General features: G+C 37.2%; 2 protein-coding genes across 3 annotated transcripts in view; both read right to left on the bottom strand.

The window, feature by feature from the left end:
* Positions 1–2651, bottom strand: part of si:dkey-230p4.1 (centrosome-associated protein CEP250) — a 58991-nt gene extending 56340 nt beyond the window's left edge. For both annotated transcript variants that reach the window (XR_001813965.3, XM_017480025.3), the window contains exon 1: positions 2507–2651. The gene's annotated coding sequence lies outside the window, so the exon portion shown is untranslated. The remainder of the gene's footprint in view (positions 1–2506) is intronic.
* Positions 2652–7727: 5076 nt separating this feature from the next.
* Positions 7728–18443, bottom strand: hce2l1 (high choriolytic enzyme 2-like 1). The gene is made up of 9 exons (XM_017479305.3): positions 18311–18443; positions 17920–17971; positions 17089–17148; positions 16755–16907; positions 15876–15993; positions 14704–14882; positions 14452–14533; positions 8647–8771; positions 7728–8560 (listed from the first exon to the last, which is right to left on the bottom strand). Exons 1-9 carry the CDS (start codon positions 18368–18370, stop codon positions 8547–8549), a joined length of 843 nt encoding a protein of 280 aa, XP_017334794.1. The 5' UTR covers positions 18371–18443; the 3' UTR covers positions 7728–8546.
* Between the last annotated feature and the right edge of the window lie 1221 nt (positions 18444–19664).

Genomic DNA, 19664 nt, shown 5'->3' with positions numbered 1-19664 from the left:
TGCACTTGATCCGTAGAAGAGATAGTCTTAAGGTAAATGAATAACATAAATATGCAACCAAATTAATTTGTTTGTGATAACTGCATCAAGCCAGTGACCCACTGACATCACCACAGTGTTGTATTCCTCATTTGTGATGCTTTTCCAGGCTTGTACGGCAGCTTCTTTCAGTTGTTGTTTGTGTGGGGTGTTTCTACCTTCAGTCTCCTCTTCATGAGATGAAATGCTGCTCAATTGGGTTAAGGTCTAGTGATTGACTTGGCCAGTCTAAAACCTTACATCCTTTTCTTGAGTTGGCAGTGTGGTTTGGATCATTGTCTTGCTGCATGATTAAGTTCCTCCCAATTAGACTGAATGCATTTTTCTTTAAATTGGCAGATAAAATTTTCCTGTAAACTTATGAATTCATTCTGCTCCTACCGTCATGAGTTGCATCATCAATAAAGATTAGTGAGCCTGTTCCAGAAGCAACCATGCAAGCCTGAGTCATGCCACTACCTCCATAATATTTCACAGATTTCAAATAGCTTGTATGTTTTGGATCATGAGCAAATCCTTTCTTTCTCCACACTTTGGAAAACGTTAATCTTGGTTCCATTAATTTTGTGGCTCATCTCTGTATTTCTTTGTTAATTCCAATCTGGCTTTATAATCTTACTGCTGTTGAGTTCCTTTCATGTGGTATGGCTCTATATTTCTGCTCTCAAAGTTTTCTTCGAACAGTGGATTGTGATACCTTCACCCCTGCCCTGTGGAGGTTGTTGGTAATGACGCTAACTGTTGTTTTTGGGTTTTTCTTCACAGCAACTCATTGTTTTCCTTGGCCGACCTGTTTGATGTCTGGTTGTTAGTACACCAGTACTGTTAGTTACCAGTACTGTTAGTTGTTAGTTTCTTTCTTTTTCAGGACATTCCTAATTGTTGTATTGGCTATGCCCAATGCTTGTGCAATGTCTCTGATCAATTTTCCATCTTTTCTCAGGTTCAAAATGGCTTGCTTTTCTCCCATAGACATCTCTCTGGTCTTTATTTTGGGTTATCCTTTTTAACAACAAATGCAGTCTTCACAGGCAAAACTAAAGGCTCAAACCAAGAATAAATTTTCAAAGCAAATAAATATTTAAGCACTCAATCTAACAGGGCACACGTGGGCAACAGCTGTCAGTCACATGTTCCAATATTTCTGATCACATGAAATATATGTAGGTACAAACAAAAGGTGCCATGTTCTAGGTTGTTTAACACATCTAGATGTAAATATCAGGAAATGAAGACTGAAATTCTAATCTCGTGTTCATGTTTCCACCCAGGAGGAAGTCTTCTGTCTTCACAGCCATCCCACAATATTAAATGTAACTATAAATGGGTAAAAACTATGACCATTTTATTCATTAATCAATTGTAATCCTTAGCAGGTTGCTGTGTTATAAGATGTATAAAACACTTCAGCATGTGTTGTTATAGGAAAACTATAAACCAGATGACCACTTTAGAGGGGTAACATTAACTCCACGTCACATCATCCTGGCATAAGGGGAAGTGGTGGCTTCACGGTTAAGGCTCCGGGTTACTGATCAGAAAACCCTCTCTGCTCCAGGGGCACCATATTATGGCTGACCCTGGGCTCTGACATCAACCTCCTGACATGCTGGGATATGGGAAGAAAATAATTTCACTGTGCTGTAATGTACATATTACCAATAAAGACTCATTATCATTATTATTATTATTATTATTATTATTATTATCATTATTATTTATTTAGGAGCACAGTAGAGCAAAGATGAAATAAAAACCAGATGAAAATTAATTTACAGTGTGTTTCACACTGATGATCAACTTTAAAACTAAACCCAAGGATTACATTTAAAACTGCACTCGTGGCAATTCACAAGCACTAAGCAGGCAGGACTGAAGAACAATTAGTAATCTCAGCTAAACTAATGGAGGGGGAGTTAAGATCCTTATCAGCCCTGTGGGGAAAAAACAATAGAAACCATCACAGAAATTCTAATGGTTTCCAATACAAATACCGTTACAAACCATCAACTAACCATTAAAAACATTACTGGTCCTTAATGGTATCCACCAGACATAACATATAACCAATAGAAGGTAACAAATTATCAGTAGATACCCACAGGGACCATTATAGATTGCATTAAAACCAATGCAATTCCCATTATAACCATTGCAAGTTCTATGAGGGTTTCTATTGTTGTTGCTGTTGTTGTTGTTGTTGTTGTTGTTGATGATGATGATGATGATGATGATGATGATGATGATGATTACAGGAAGGTGAGTATCGGTCTGTCTGTGATTCTACATGTTTATTTGTTTTTGTTGTTGTTTCTCACTTGCTCCACTGTATCAACCAGAAACAAGATAGATAAAACCGATGAACCTGTCCTGAACCGCTAAAAGATGCTTTCGAAAACAAACACAATCACAACAACATTCAGTTTACATTCAGTATCAAATCTGTTTTTGAGCTGCTTCCGCTTACCTTTAAAATCACTGACTACTTCACGAAGAAGTACTGATTAAACACCATCAACTTTACTTTAGTTTATCATCCGTAAGATTTATCCTATCCAAGTCGCGTAAACACTTCTTCTGTGGCTAATATTTTGTACGGGCAGAGCGTGAAACTGCCACAGCGCCGCCTAGGGACGGAGGAACGCAAACTCGTGAACCCAACTACTGTACACGCCCCACCCTAACCACATACAACTCACAAACTGCACAATGTTCATTCAATATATATCACTATGCATTCAGTATACAGTGTGCTAATTTATGTAATTATCAAAGCAAGTGTTAAAAAAAAGCCCTGGTGATGTTTTTCCAATCTTCAACTGCCCTGCTGAGCCTGCGTCCACTGTAGACACTAATTCCTATCTTTGGCTGACAGAGGTGGATCTCGATTTAGTTAAAACTTAACTATCTCAACTGAGTCTTCCAGTACTGCAGTGGCAACATATTTTTGTAGGCCAAACCGGAAGTTAGTATCACCCTGGTTCTCCCGAGAAAAATCCAATAGGTTTTTTTTATTGGCTTTTTAATTATTGCAGAAAGTAAGCTTTGTTACAAACAAAAACTTATGATTCGTACAGGTTTTGGTCATCAAGATTTAATCTTCACAAGCCTAAATACAATCAGCAAAAGTAAAAGGCTAAAGTTAGGCTATAAACGAACCATGGTCGTATGACTTCAACAACACCGCCACTACGCTTCCAACAACTCTTTCCATCTTTTTTTTTTTAAGCACTAGAATTGAAAAATACTATCAGTTGATAAATCCACAAGTTGGAAAGTTTGAGTTGGAATAGTTTGCACGTTTTGTGAGTATAAACACAATGGGGATGTAGTAGATGAATTTTCCTGTTTGGCATGATGACGTTTAATGTCCCCAACAGCCTCTGTAGTCCCATTTAGCCACTTGTAAGTAATAACAACTCCTTTTTACAAAAATAATGCCTTTTCGAAGACACAAAAGCTTTACAAAATCACAAGTGGAGTTTTACTTGTGTATTGTATGTCATAGAATAAATCGTGAAAATATATTGAGCTGGTGTTAAGCACAGACCTTATATTAGGTATTTAACCATAAACCCATTAAAAAAAAATAACATTGACTTCAGGAGGATGGAACTGGGAGTGCTAAAATTATGATGTTAATTAGGACTAATTCCTGCAGCACTCTATTACAAAGCTCTGACCAGAATCCCATTGAGAATTTATGTGAGGAAGGAGGCCCTCTAATCTGATTGAGTTACACCAGTTCTTGTCAGGAAGAATGGGCAAAAATACACCAAAGTCTTGTGAGAAGCTTGTGAAAGGCTTGATTCAAACCACCAAATACTATCAAAGTGTATGCAGTCAAAACTTTATCCTTCCCCTTCATAGGTATGACATTTAATTTTTGTTCACTTTATTTAAACATATCTAATTAGGAGTAATACGTATGTATATTTAACTAGTCTAACATAAAATGTATGAGATTTATTTCAACACAAACTAGTTTAATTTGGGGAGCACTACTTACACATGTGCGAGACGAGCTCAGACACCATGCTCACAGTGTGTGACCGCCATTTTTTCACGCTGGCTCTGCAAGGACCGATGTGGCTGATGCGCTTGCATTGGATAATAGTTGTTGGTAAGTATTCTTCTTTTTTTGCAACAAAGATTTTTCCTCTCTGTCAAAGAATGTGCATATCATAATGTTGAGTGAAAAATGCAACAGTGTTGAAATAGTTAAGTGAGGTGTAAATTGTTCCAAGCGTCCCTTCGCTTAAATTCAGACACACACAATATGCAAATTAGCATTGTCAGTGAGTACTCAGTTCAACTTCAGAAGTTTGCTAGCCCAGGGAACAAATGTTAGCAATAGAGATTGATTTCTGGCTAGCAAGATGTCCGAGTGTAAGGAAGTATGCCTCGTATTTTATCCCAGCACATTTTCCAACTTGCAAAACTAATTAGCTAGACAGCCACTTGGCTCATCCACCTCTGTGGTGCACACTTTAGCTTAGCCAGTTCTGTGGAATTCTCGCCATTTTATAACCTCGCAAACCCAACATATTAAGATTTAACACAGTAGTTGTTAAAATTGATCTGTGTCTTCTGTGAAATTCTGTGTAATTAATTTTTCTTTTATGTTCTACATGTATTATGGGGAGTGTATGTAATATGTATTATGTTGTGCTCTTCCCTAAATGTATGCATAGTAATGCACAAAACATACTGGTCTTAATTGTTAGTTATATATCTTCAATTGTTTGTGCCCAGTGTCGTACCTTTTACTGTATAGTACATCAGTTAACATACATTTGAGTCAAAGAACAAATTTCAGTGAAGAAGGCTGAAATTCTACAGAATAACATGATAAACCAGATCTAAATGTATTTTTTTTTTTTAAAAATGCTTATCAACATGCAAAAGCACAATAAAGTAGTTAATCTCTTAATAAATATTAAAGGTTATTGGGTTCTCTACCTACTTTTAGGACTCTGATGATGGGTCATTTATGCAGAAATATAGAAAATTCTAAAGGGGTTCACAAACTTTCAAGCACTACTGTATTTGTTACTTTTATTTCATGATAGTCAAGTTTATGTCTTTGGCTTCCCACTGACTGTTCATGTGTCGTTCATGCATAGTAATGCAAATTTCCAGACCAAAAAAAAAAGGTTTCTAAATGTATGCTTTCACTGTCACAAAAGTAAAAAAAGTAATTAAAAAAAAAAAAAAAAAAAAGTAAAAAAAAAAAAAAAAAAAAACCTGCTAAGGCTAAGAATAAAATAAACCAAAGACCATAAACACAGCAACAGAAGCAAAAAGAAAGACAAGGAGTGCAGTGCAAACTGTGGTTATACACACACAGGTGCTGATTAACATGACATGATTCAGGTGGTCATGTGACCTCAGTGCGGTGCAATGGCTGCTGGGAACTGTGGTCCAGAGTTCCTTCTCTGCTATTACATGACATTTAAATTCTATTTGATCAAATTAAGTTGGACCAACTCAATTACATCTCATTTCATTAATCAGGGGTTTTTTTATGAGTTGGGGCTATACATATTTATTGGATGGAAGTCCTGAACCTGAATTAAATTGTGTTCATCCAAGGAGTTATTTTTTTGAGTGTGTAAACTTCTAAACCCACTGAAAATCTGATGTAGTAAATAAAAGCTGAAAAACATCTATCTCTTTGCTATTATTTTGAAATGATGCCCTAATTGACTTGACACAGGAAATTCATGGTAACATGAAGTGTAGCCCAGGTTTATGTAAATGTTTGGCCTCAACTGTAGCATGACAGATGGTGCTATGGTAGTCATTGGTAGATGGCGTAACTGGTGGTAGAGAATATTAAAATAAATAAAATTCTAAACAAACACAAATGATACTATGGCAACTCACACCAACACCAAAATGTGAGTGTCATGGTGTGTGTGTATGTGTGTGTGTTGTGAGAGTGATGCAATAGTGCAAAATGACACATGGGATGAGCCTGGTGTGTCATGGACTTTAGTGACAGTACAAACTAATCTAGTGTAAGCTGATTATCAGTGTATGGATATGAGTGAAATGCTTTGGATATGAGTGAAATGGAGCATAGCATTGAGAAACACACACACACAGTATGCTGTATGTGTGGGGACTCGTACATCAAGAGACTTGGTGGGTGTTTGAAGATTTATAAACAAAGTCTATTGGATTATCTGGTCTTTTTTGTTGCATTTTTGCAATGATCAGGCTGCAAAGATGGGCAGGATTTAATGGAAATGATTTCCAGCAATTTCCAATAAATATATAATGCTGAAGAATTGAGACTTGGATTAAAGTTTTTTTCCTTTTTTTCGTTTGGGATGCTGCTCCTTTGCTCCTGTTTTCTGTTCCTCACGTATCTGTCGCTCTACCTGTCATTTAACTTCCTCAGGAGTTTGTTCACATTAGACAGCGAGAAGCAGGAAGTGACGGCAAGAATCCGGAGAAAGAGATGGCGGAGAGGACGGATGAGACTGTCTACCAGGATGACATTCCAGCGAAAGAGCACACACTAATACTCACATATTTAAAACACACACATTCATTAACAAAAACAACACCATGCATGACACACACAGGACATCACTGCATAGTGCACAATTTGGGAAGATGTTCATCCATCCATTTTCTGTTCCACTTATCTTTCATGGGTCGCAAGGAACCTGGAGCCTGTCCCAGGGGGCATGGGACACAAGGTGGGGGACACCCTTGACAGGGTGCCAATCTATTGCAAGGCACCAATCTATTGCAAGGCACAATCACACATCAGCCTACAATGCATGTCTTTGGACTGGAGTACCTGGAGGAAACCCCTGAAGCACAGGGAGAGCATGCAAACTTCGCAGGGATACAGGGCTACAGTGGGAATCGAACCCTTATCCCTGGAGATATGAGGCAAATGTGCTAACCACTAAGCTACCATGCCCCGCTGAAGATAAGTTGTTATACTGATATATACATTCATAAATGTAAAATTAAAAATATGTATTATAATTATATATAGATTAATAAAAAAAAAAAGCTCTAAAGTTAGATATTATCTATTGTTTAGATGGCATTAATAATAATAAGAAGAAAATGATGTAATAAATTGAGCTTTAATTGACTTTTTGTACAATAAAATAATGTTTAACTGATAAGTAAATTTATAACCTAACAGTAATGTATGTGATACCAATATATACATTTATACAACAGTTACTATAGTTCCAGTTGATTAATTTGATTGGTCGAGTGGTGTTCCAAGAGTGTTTATATTTAGCATAATGCCGCTTGCCTGTTTGCCATGTAAAATTCCAATTCTAGCAAAAGTCCCACTGAAACAGTTACTGTATTATCCGAGGACATGTAAAACGATGCATTTTTCATTAATTTAACACCGGACTTCAAATATGACAGCTCATCAGATGAAGCTGAAAAGGAAAAGGGGAAGCCAATTTCACCGGGTGCACCATTAACAGAAACGTGCAAATCATTGTGAGCTAGCTAGCCTATCAATGAGCGTGGCTTCTTCAAGATCTATTTCCATTCGCGGAGCAAAAAATAAACAAATGATTGTATTTGGCCATATTGTGTTGGAAATGTCAGATACTTGATACTACTAATTTCTTATTAATAAAACAGTTATATAGTATAAAAGTGATATTGCACTCACAATTATGCTGCTTTAATTTCGGCATGCATTTTGTTATTAATACATAAATGTTTATAAAATATGAATATTGTCATTTTCCTTTTATTTGAAAATGTCATAATTAATAACACAAATCATGACTTGATGGATTGATATCTAATGGAATTTATTTACAGTTTAGCCACACTAAATATCTGACAGCCTGTTAAATAGCCTTTAAAAAATTATTATTATAAATAGGCAGTTAATTGCAATAACCTGATAGCTGTGTAATATGCATGCAGTATTTTCCAGACAATAAGTCACACTGGAGTACACATTTTAGGAGTTTACATTCTAGTAAAATATCAGCAGTTTCTGGAACCAAATATGGCATAGTCAGTGAAGCACAGGGCAATGATCCAAAACATACCTCAAATGAACTACTTCAAGAAACATAACCTGAAGCTTTTGGAATGCCCCATAGTCTCCTGACTTGAACAAAACGTGGTTGCAAGCTGTGACATTTGCCAAAGGCGGTGTCACCAAGTGCTAACTTAGAAAGGTGTCAAAACTTGCCAGTTATTTTTTTAAGGTCCTCAAATATAAGGTAACTGTGCACTAATATTGTAGAAATATTTATTTATTAAAAATATTTTGCTACAGAAGTTGTGTTTTCTTTAAACTCATGAATTGGTTGGATGTGTGTGTGTGTTTTTTTATAACAGCAGAATGCAAAAATTTAACATACTTTGATTCTAAGTTGCAATATCTTCTACAGTGCAAAATAAAAAGTGACATATAGCCTGTAAAATACAATAATAGTGACTGAGCTGCTACTTTAATAAAGTGACTTCAAGTTTTATTCTTCTTCTGTTCAGACAAGGCCACCTGTTGGATTGTAGGAAAAATATACATTCATTAGAATTTGTAATTAATTGTAATGCTATATATTTGCAGTGAATATTTTTACGCACCACAGTTGTACAATAGATTTATTTTGTGAATATCTAGTTGGCTCGGTCCATCACGCTGGCCAATAGGAATGTTCGGATCTGGTTTAGGGATGATAGTTGGTGATCCATCTTCTGAGAAAGCATATCTATATTGAATTAAAAATATGAAAAAAAAATAGAATTGTGAATGAAATATTCATAATTATTAGTTATTATTGTTATAATTATGACAATGGGCCCCATTTATCAGTCTATAGTACAAATTGTTTGTAAATGTTTTCTAGGCCAAACCGAATGAAAAATTCTCAACAAATTTATAAAAGTCTGAGTAACATCGAATTTCTTCATAGTCATGTACAGTCATGGGGAAAAGAAGGTACACCCTCCTTCAATTCTATGTTTTTTATTTATCAGGGCCTACATAATTCTTTGGTCCTCAACAACTTTTATAAACAAACAACTAACCTCAGGTGACAATGAAAAACACAACAGATTTCACTATGTGGTTTTTTTTCTCCAAAAAGTAAACCAACATTCAGAAACCAAGTGAGGAAAATTACAAAGTGCACCCTTCCTATTTTGACAATCATTAAGAGAATAGTTCACATCCAGGTGTTACAAATGAAATGTACTGGATTACTTAATCATTAAGAAGTGTGACTTGCTTATAAAAAAAAAAACCCAAGAGCTACACCATGTGACCTACAGGCCACTGTAAGATTATTAATTATTTATGTTCATGACAGCATAATCAGAAAAAGACTGAACTTATTTGCTTAACACTTCTCTCCAAAAACTACCTCTCAATGTTTTTGAAAAATGCAGCTTAAATGGGCATGGATGGCTGTACGAAGAAGGGAGGGGGAGGGGGCATGGCAGGAGAGGAAGAGGGGGCGAGCCTTCAGAACACTCAAAAAAAAAAAAAGGATAGTGACAAAGTTTGCAGATGAGACAGAGGACTTCTCACCTCCTGAATCCCCAGGGCTAAATGGAGACACAACAGATAGCACTGCAGGTCCTATGCCCTGTCTATTTGAATCATTAGCCCCTGGCATGACTATGGAGGAAAACATAACAAAACCGGAAGCAGCGTGGATAACAGAAATGTTGGAATACTAGTTAGCTAATAGGCTCAAGCTTTTCACGAATAAAAAGGCAAAGTTATTCCCTTCAACACGGACTCTCGTTACATAATTTTACACGTGATGGGCCGTGTTGCTTTAAGCGGTTTAAGTGGTTCAAAAGGTAAGTAAAACGGTCATGGTTAAGATTAGACACATACCTCATTTGAAGGGATAGAAAAGTCCTTGGGACTGAGTGCCACATCATTTTGTAGACGCAAACTGCTTTCATGAGCAAGTCCGAAGTCCACCTTTCTCCAATTCTCATACAGTGAGGGAAAAAAGTATTTGATCCCCTGCTGATTTTGTACGTTTGCCCACTGACAAAGAAATGATCAGTCTATAATTTTAATGGTAGATTTATTTGAACAGTGAGAGACAGAATAACAACAAAAAAATCCAGAAAAACGCACGTCAAAAATGTTATAAATTGATTTGCATTTTAATGAGGGAAATAAGTATTTGACCCCTCTGCAAAACATGACTTAGTACTTGGTTTAAAAACCCTTGTTGGCAATCACAGAGGTCAGACGTTTCTTGTAGTTGGCCACCAGGTTTGCACACATCTCAGGAGGGATTTTGTCCCACTCCTCTTTGCAGACCTTCTCCAAATCATTAAGGTTTCGAGGCTGACGTTTGGCAACTCGAACCTTCAGCTCTCTCCACAGATTTTCTATGGGATTTAGGTCTGGAGACTGCCTAGGTCACTCCAGGACCTTAATGTGCTTCTTCTTGAGCCACTCCTTTGTTGCCTTGGCCGTGTGTTTTGGGTCATTGTCATGCTGGAATACCCATCCACGACCCATTTTCAATGCCCTGTCTGAGGGAAGGAGGTTTTCACCCAAGATTTGATGGTACATGGCCCCGTCCATCGTCCCTTTGATGCGGTGAAGTTGTCCTGTCCCCTTAGCAGAGAAACACCCACAAAGCATAATGTTTCCACCTCCATGTTTGACGGTGGGGATGGTGTTCCAGGGGTCATAGGCAGCATTCCTCCTCCTCCAAACACGGCGAGTTGAGTTGATGCCAAAGAGCTCCATTTTGGTCTCATCTGACCACAACACTTTCACCCAGTTGTCCTCTGAATCATTCAGATGTTCATTGGCAAACTTCAGACGGGCATGTATATGTGCTTTCTTGAGCAGCGGACCTTGCGCGCGCTGCAGGATTTCAGTCCTTCGCGGCGTAGTGCGTTACCAATTGTTTTCTTGGTGACTATGGTCCCAGCTGCCTTGAGATCATTGACAAGATCCTCCCGTGTAGTTCTGGGCTGATTCCTCACTGTTCTCATGATCACTGCAACTCCACGAGGTGAGATCTTGCATGGAGCCCCAGGCCGAGGGAGATTGACAGTTCTTTTGTGCTTCTTCCATTTGCGAATAATCGCACCAACTGTTGTCCCCTTCTCAGCAAGCTGCTTGGCAATGGTCTTGTAGCGCATTCCAGACTTGTGTAGGTCTACAGTCTTGTCCCTGACATCCTTGGAGAGCTCTTTGGTCTTGGCCATGGTGGAGAGTTTGGAATCTGATTGATTGATTGCTTCTGTGGACAGGTGTCTTTTATACAGGTAACAAGCTGAAATTAGGAGCACTCCCTTTAAGAGTGTGCTCCTGATCTCAGCTCGTTACCTGTATAAAAGACACCTGGGAGCCAGAAATCTTTCTGATTGAGAGGGGGTCAAATACTTTTTTCCCTCATTAAAATGCAAATCAATTTATAACATTTTTGACATGCGTTTTTCTGGATTTTCTTGTTGTTATTCTGCCGCTCACTGTTCAAATAAATCTACCATTAAAATTATAGACTGATCATTTCTTTGTCAGTGGGCAAACGTACAAAATCAGCAGGGGATCAAATACTTTTTTCCCTCACTGTAGCTCTCCCGAATAAACACACTTGTACTCTTACACCACTTAAACAAACACCTCCGACCCATTTGAACACCTCTCTCATCTACTACATTTGTAAGAAAGCACCATGTGCTGTCATAAATAATTAACATCTTCTCATAGGATAAGAACACACAGGCTCATGAATAATTATGAGACCCAACAAGTCATCGAAGTACTATAGTACATTGCCACGTCACTGCCTGTAACTGAGATTTTAAACCAGGAAGTTGAAAATAGCGTACAAAAGCTCAAAATTAACCAGCTTTCCCCTACAATTAAAATGAACAGATGCTAAGAATGTCTTTTATGATGTGCGATATGAACACCTCTGTTAAAATCTCAGAAAATGTAGTTTAGTGTTTCATGACACTTTAAGACAACAATGAACTTCACTTTATGCCAGTATATTCTTGTGACAATTGTATGGCCATCAGTCCACCAACTTAAGCTGTACCAAAATTGGGTCATTCAACAGGACAGTGATCACAACCACAGCAGCAAATCGACATTTGAATGGCTAAAGAAGAAAAAAAATCAAGTGTTGGAATGGCCAAGTCAAAGTGTAGACCTCAATCACATTGTGAGCTTAAGAGAGTTGTGCATAAATGAATGCTGTCAAACATCAATGAACTGAAGCAAAGAAGAGTAAAGAAGAGTGGGCTAGAATTTCTCCAAAACGATTTGAAAGACTGATAAACTCTTACAGAAAAAGTTATTGTTTCTAAAGGTGTTTCAACATGTGACTGAATAATAGGGTGTTCTTATTTTTCCCCACCTGTTTCTGAATGTTACATTTTGGATAAAATGACTACAAATTGAAATCTGTTGTGGTTTTGTGTTGTCACTTGAGGCTACTTGTTTGTTTATCGAAGTTGGTGAGGACCACACAATTGTCCTGATGAATAAAAACATAGAATTGGAAGAGGGTGTAGTTTTGTCCACAACTGTACATGTACATACAGTATATTGATAAATACTGATTACCCATAAATTACATATACATGGCACAGCTGATTTACATTTAATGGACTCCACAAAACTTCAAAGGCAAAGCTTACAGAGTAACAGAAAATGACAAACTGATGACTGAATACACCTCATAAATGCAGCTCACCCTTCCAGTAATGCAGCTCAGACAATACAGCACGTTTATTTTTAAACTGATACATGCAACATGTTCCAAAAAAGTTGGGACTGGGGCAGTTTAGGACTAATAACTATGTGACAAGTTGAAATAAGAAGGTGATGTGAAACAGGTGAGGCAATCATCTAATCATAGTATATAAGGAGCCTCCAAAAAAGGCCTAGTCCTTCAAGAGCAAGGATGGGTCGAGGCTCGCCAATCTGCTAACAGATGCGTTAGTGAATAATCCAACACTTTGAGAACAACATTCCCCAAAGACAAATCGGTAGGATTTTCACCTTCTACAGTGCACAATATAATTAAAAGATTCAAGGAATCTGGTCAAATCTCTGTGCGTAAAGGGCAAGGCCGAAAACCACTTCTGAATGGCGTGATCTCCGATCCCTCAGACATCACTGTCTTAAAAACCGTCATGAGTCTGTAACGAATATCCAGTCATGGGCTCGGGAATACTTTGGTAAACCTTTGTCATCAACACCATTCGCCGCTGCATCCACAGATGCAAGTTAAGGCTTTGCTATGCAAAGCAGAAGCCATACATCAACACTGCCCAGAAGTGCCACCGACTTCTCTGGGCACAGTCTCATCTGAGATGCACAGTAGCATAGTGGAATCATGTTTTGTGGTCTGATGAGTCAACATTTCAAATAGTTTTTGGACTAAACGGCTGCGGTGTTCTCCGGGTCAAATGACCATCCAAGCTGTTATCAGCATCAGATCCAAAAGCCAGCATCTGTTGTGGTATGGGAGTGTGTCAGTGCCCATGGCATGGGTAACTTGCACATCTGTGAGGGCACCATTCATGCATTTCGAGCAGCATACGCCGCCATCCAGAGCAGGACAACGTCAAACCACATTCTGCCCAGATTACAAGCACATGGTTGTGTAAGCAGAAAGTGCGGGTGCTAGCATTGCCTGCTGCAGTCATGACCTGTCTCTGAATGAGAACGTGTGGCGCATTATGAAGTGCAAAATAAGGCAACGAAGTTGTGCAGTTGAAGAAATGCATAATGGATGAATGGGGAAATTTCCACTTGCTAAACGTAACCAACTGGTGTTTTCAGTACCCAAACACTTATTAAGTGTTATTAAAAGAAAAGTTGATGTTACACAGTGGTAAACAGTTGACTGTCCCAACCTTTTTGGAGTGTATTGCAGTGACAGGTTTAAAATGAATGTATATTTTCAAAAATAAATAAAATTCACAAAGTAAAACATCAAATAATGTGTTAATAATGTGTTTTCAATATAGTGCAGGTTGAATTGAATTTTCAAATGACTCTTTTTGTTTGTTTTTTTTGCATTTTACATACTGTCCCAACTTTTTCGGAATTGGGGTTGTACAATCTGAAGCCAGTCAATCACGGTTCACATTAGTGAATATCACATTTAAGTAAATTCTCATGTCAACAATTTAGTAATAAGTTTGTAAAGCACTAACAAATCTGTAAATTATACAACTTGATAAATGAGGCCTGTTAGTCATTAAAAGAGCTAGGTTTATTTTAAAATTCCGATCATTCAGTATGGTACTGGAAAACCTCAATTTAAAAAATACAATATGGGAATATTAATTGGAAGTTTGGAACTATAATAACATTGTGATAATACTGGTTACTGAAATACAAATGTTAGTAAAAATTATTGTTATGAATATTGGACTGCTTACCTCCCATAGTGCATTACAGAGTCATAGTCATATACGGTGTTTAAATTGTTTGTCTCATACTTTTTAAAGTTGTGCTTTTGACCTGCAGAGAAGAAGCAAGTCGTTTATTTTATTTTTTTTTTAATCTAAGAATTATTGGGTATTTAAAATAAACGTTTCACAGTAATTGCTATACTGATGAAAGAGCCTGGATCCATAAGGAAGAATGTTGTGTAGTTGTGAGCAGAGTGGGATGGACTGCATGAAACAAACCCTCAATGATGTTTTCCCACAGGATGGTGACGTAACGGTCACGATCAGAGCGTGACTGCTCATGAACAAAGCCAAGCACATGCATCAGCTCATGAGATGCCACGCCTGACCACATGCATGCAGGAGTCTGCAGTGAGAGTGGCTGTGGTCCTCCCACCCTGCCCAAGAATGACCAGCACCTGCAGCATCAATAATATACACAGCTACATTACTGTACAATACATTACTGATTTTATGCACTGTTCTGCTGCCACATGACTGGCTGATTAGATAACTGCATAAAGGAGCAGTTGTTCCTAATAAAGTGGACGGTGAGTGTATATTTCTCAAGATGAAAACATTTATTGACTAAAGATAAGAAAGAGCAAGTAATGCAAAACTGGTTTAGTTCTGCATTAAAGTGCTAAAACAAATTTTTCTGTGTAAACTACTATATATTCTGTAAATTGAATTTTTAAAAATTCAATTCAATCTAATTCTGTGTTCCTAATTATGGGTGTGACAATGAAGTAATATTACTGATTGGGAAATATTGAATCTTTAAATATTATGCTATATAGCTATATCTCAAAAAATTAGAATATTGTGGAATTTTTAATTTAAAAAAATCAATAATTTAATAAAAAAAAATGGAACTTTCATATATTATAGATTCATTACACATAAAGTGAAATATTTCAAGCCTTTTTTTGTTTTAATCTTTTTTGTTTTAATCCCAGCTCATGGAAATCAAAAATCCAGTATCCAGAAAGTTCCACTTTTTGAATCAAATTATGAAAAAATAAACTTTTCCATGACAGTCTATTTTTTTTAGATGCACCTGTACATATAAAAATGTTTCCAGGTACATCAGCAGGTGCTGTACAAAAAAGTTTCGTGAAACAGGTCCTTTAAATATTTGATGTCTTGAAAAGCTGTGTTTTGACTATTGAAGGTTAAATGATCTTAACAAGGCCACTTTAAACAATATTGTTGTAACAAGATACTAGTGTACTGCAATTTCCCAAATTTCCCTTTACACTGCAGTCTTATATGGCATGTCATCCCCTATGAAAATCTGAGGTTATCAAAATGCACTGAATACCATAACCCTGGGTTGGATGGATATCATACTGGGAGTTGATTGAATTCTTATACCTGTGTTAATAGTTGACAGTTGAATAAAAGCTCACCCAAATTTAGGCTGGATATCAACGAAGTCTGTTTGATGCGTACGTGGCACAAATTTCACACACGTTGCAGATGAGATGTCCAGCATTCCCATCTCGATTGTGATCCGGTCCATATTATCTGCAGCAGAATAATATAGTTTAAATTATATAACAATAAGAAAACTAAGAAATATAACATCTCTAGATTAATATTGCATTGCTGTATAATGTTTCACTAAATGAAGAAGGGAATTGTCCTCTTATTACTGCAGACATGGTGACAAATTAAAATAAAAACAAACATAAAGTGCTTTAGTATGATGCTGGGCCACCAGGAGCTGCCAGAACAGCTTCAATACACCTTAGTGTAGATTCTGAACCAGTAATGGATGAATTCACACCATTGTTCCAAAACATATTTCTTCAATTAGTGCTTTGATGATGGTGGTGGAACGTGTAATGAGGGGTTTATGCATAATGAGGGATTTATGCATTACAACTACAATAGTACACTTGCTGATGGACAGTTCTTGCTGACAGTCTGAACACATCCTCCATTTTCATTCTCAGTTACCTGAAGAACAGTTGCTCTTCACTTTTTCCCTACATATTTCACTAATGCACATGCATCATGCTTAATGATTGTGTTTTTGTTCACAATTTCCTACTCTACTTATTGTATTTATCATAGATCTAAATGCAGATTTTTAAAATTATAGACACTGTTGAAACTGTCTTTGTGACTGAAGCTCTACCCATCCTTACCCTACTTATGAACACTTAGAGGTTTTCCTCTTGTCACCTTGATCCAAAATCAATATCAACTTCTCAGAATTTTTATACATGCCACACAGCAGGGAAGGATGTTAACTGCTTCATTGTATCATGAACTAGACCCACCATAGAGAGGAGAGATGGTGTAAGGAACGTAAACAAATCCATCCACTGATTTTGGCCAGAGGCAGTTTTGGTTTGGACATGAAATGGCGCTTCTCACACCAGAACTCACAATGTCACCTTCACGAAGGGCATAGCCCCGAAAGCGTGACATCCCTGTGGGGAAAAAAACACTTAACATATTTTCATTTTAAAGTTTGTTTTCATGTTCATGGCTTAAGTTCTCTAGCAATTTTGAAAAATCATTTTAATCATATTTATATTATATTACTTATATTCTCCAAATGCAGGAAGTGCTTTGGGGGCTCTGTTTACATCAGTATTGTTCAAACCTTACCTCTGTTTGCTACAAGTATCTTGTCCATTGGATTTATCTCATCTGGATACAGAAACTCCTCTGAAGCAACAAATTAATCCATTACATTACATTAACTTTACGATTACATGAACAGTAATCAATATGAAAATATGAATAAACACAGCAATGTTCATAAATGCTAAATTATACACAAACTGGTAGTTTATTATTTACTATACGCCTATAGGCATTCCCAATAAACAATATACTAAGTATGAACACACACACTGACCAATCAGAATACAAAACAAAAAACCACAACCAGAAACCAGAGAACACAGAACAAACCCTTTAAGATGTATTTGCAATCTGGTTGTTAAAAGACCCGAGTTTCCTAGCAAAATGGTTATAATATGACTGAAGAATCTATCAAGACTCTATCATCGGATTGACAAATTAGCTAAAATGTTATCCACTTATAATTATGGACGAGCACTCAAAGACAGAGACTGCTGTTTGGCTAAACAAACACTTTCAAGGTTGATATCGGACATATCACATAGAAACTCTGAGCAATTAGAATAAAGAGAAGTCTCTTTATGTTTACAACTTTGTTGTTTGTGGGCACATTAAGGATGTAATGTTCTATGATTAAAATTGAGGAAGTCGTGGCACTGAAAGCCAAGGTACTGCCCAACAGAGGCCATAAACTCACTTGCAAGTTGAACAAAGTTATCTATCTAAATGTGTCCACTATAGGCAACTCCTCAGTAAGAACGTGACCCAGCCATAAGCATGTTAAATTCTTAGTTAGTAAGCCGACTTCACTGATATGAAGACCAGTTAGTAATCGGAGAAACCAGATTTTACCTGAATACTCTCGTTTTGCCCTCATTTTTGCTACATGCACTGCAGAGGAATTCTGAAAAAAGGTAAGAAATGTACTGACAGGTGGTAGATATTAGCAGACGGTGTCCTTTGCAAACTATCATGCACTCTATGCTTACCACAGTCCACTATACACATACCAATCATGCACACTCCACCCTAAGCTTATAGTATTCTGATATAGACACACTCAACCCAAAAACATGATTCTCTTATTATTATCGCATTTTGTCTCATAGCATACTCCTCTTTATTTAGGTCACCCCATCTGACTTTTTTACACTTAGACAGGTACACTACTGAACACAATGCTTACTACGAAAAAGTGCCTGAGAAATAATCCCTTATACATTTAGCAATTTAGAATTTTTACCTGCAGAGGAAGGGCCCAGCATTGCATCGCCATCCCAAAAAGTATTGCCAAATGGAGCATTTTAAGGTTTAGATACACACAGTTTTAGCAAGAAACCAAACTGAGTTTCATTTTAAAGTTTGAGTTCTTATATATACACACTAACACATCCGCACAAACATACACACACACACACACACACACACACACACACACACACACACACACACACACACACACAAATAAAGCTCCTCCCATATTAAACATGCACATACAGTAAAGTCACACATCGTTATTTGATATTACGTAGGACAAATTCTTAACGTCAGGGAACAGGTTACACAATTACTATGTGCACTACAGCACTAAGTGCACAATTATAATGTGCACTACTTTAACATGACATTTTGTGTCCTACATCAGCAGGTTTCTGGGAAGCAGTTTAAATTCAGAGGCTGAATCACTGACTCAGCAAGCACTGATTGAGCACACTGCACTCATATTGTGATAGTCAACACTTTTCATCCTATGCTTAGAAAACTCTACATAATGCTCAACCCTACGATTAACACACTTCAACATACTCTTAGCATACAATTTAAAACTCTGGGCTTTTCCCCCCATTTAATAACACATAATCGGGGAAAAGACTATTCTCCTACACTTTCAGAATGGATGGGTTAATATGCAACACTTTTTGTGTTATAACTATTTCAACACATGTTGTGCTAAATTATCCAATAAATATGTTTAAAAACTAAAAAAAATTGTATTTGTGAAAATTATTGTCCAATTACATTGTGGACTGTGGTGCTGAAGTCATCATCCAACTGTAAACTCGGCCCAAAGTGACTGTTCGTTGTTTTGAGCTTTTGATTGTGACAGCGGAGTCGGAGTCCTGAGGCGAGGAGAACAAATGACCACCGGTAAGTTAGCGTTCATCACTATTTAGCATTAATGCTTCTAAAAATGCCTGGCCTAGTTTGTGATATTTAAGCAGGGAGCTCTCGAATATGTATTCGTTGAAAAACAGTAACTCAGCGAGTGATAATTAACTTCACCTATCATGATGGCTTCAAAAGTGAATATCATGTACTGCTTCTTTAGTGTTGGTGTTACACTACTAGTGGCATGTGCTTATATTGGCTGTGAAATATGGACTGAGGTTATTCTATAATTTTCTGTGTCTGCATATTATCTTAGGCGCAGAGTTAGGGTTAGCTAGCTGGATGCTGTCACCAATCACAGTAGGGATGAGTGAAGCTAACCTAGACGCTAAGTTGGTAACATTACTTTAGCATACAGTTTGAGGTAATGTTAGACATTCCCATTACCTTTTTGAAAGTTAACGATAACGTACAGCTGCAATCAAAAT

Source organism: Ictalurus punctatus, chromosome 6 (assembly GCF_001660625.3).
Source record: "Ictalurus punctatus breed USDA103 chromosome 6, Coco_2.0, whole genome shotgun sequence".
Lineage (NCBI taxonomy): Eukaryota > Metazoa > Chordata > Actinopteri > Siluriformes > Ictaluridae > Ictalurus > Ictalurus punctatus.
The sequence above is the reverse complement of the archived record's forward strand: the minus strand, read 5'-3'. Positions and strand labels throughout refer to the sequence as shown.

What these genes read in the sequence shown, in the direction of transcription:
- hce2l1 (XM_017479305.3), bottom strand. Translation starts at nt 18,370, where the DNA reads ATGCTCCATTTGGCAATACTTTTTGGGATGGCGATGCAATGCTGGGCC. An exon ending in GGCAAAACGAGAGTATTCAG is followed by an intron (nt 17,149 to 17,919) that starts GTAAAATCTGGT and finishes TTGTTGCTTCAG; the next exon opens with AGGAGTTTCTGTATCCAGAT. An exon ending in TCTGTAATGCACTATGGGAG is followed by an intron (nt 8,772 to 14,451) that starts GTAAGCAGTCCA and finishes AATTCAATATAG; the next exon opens with ATATGCTTTCTCAGAAGATG.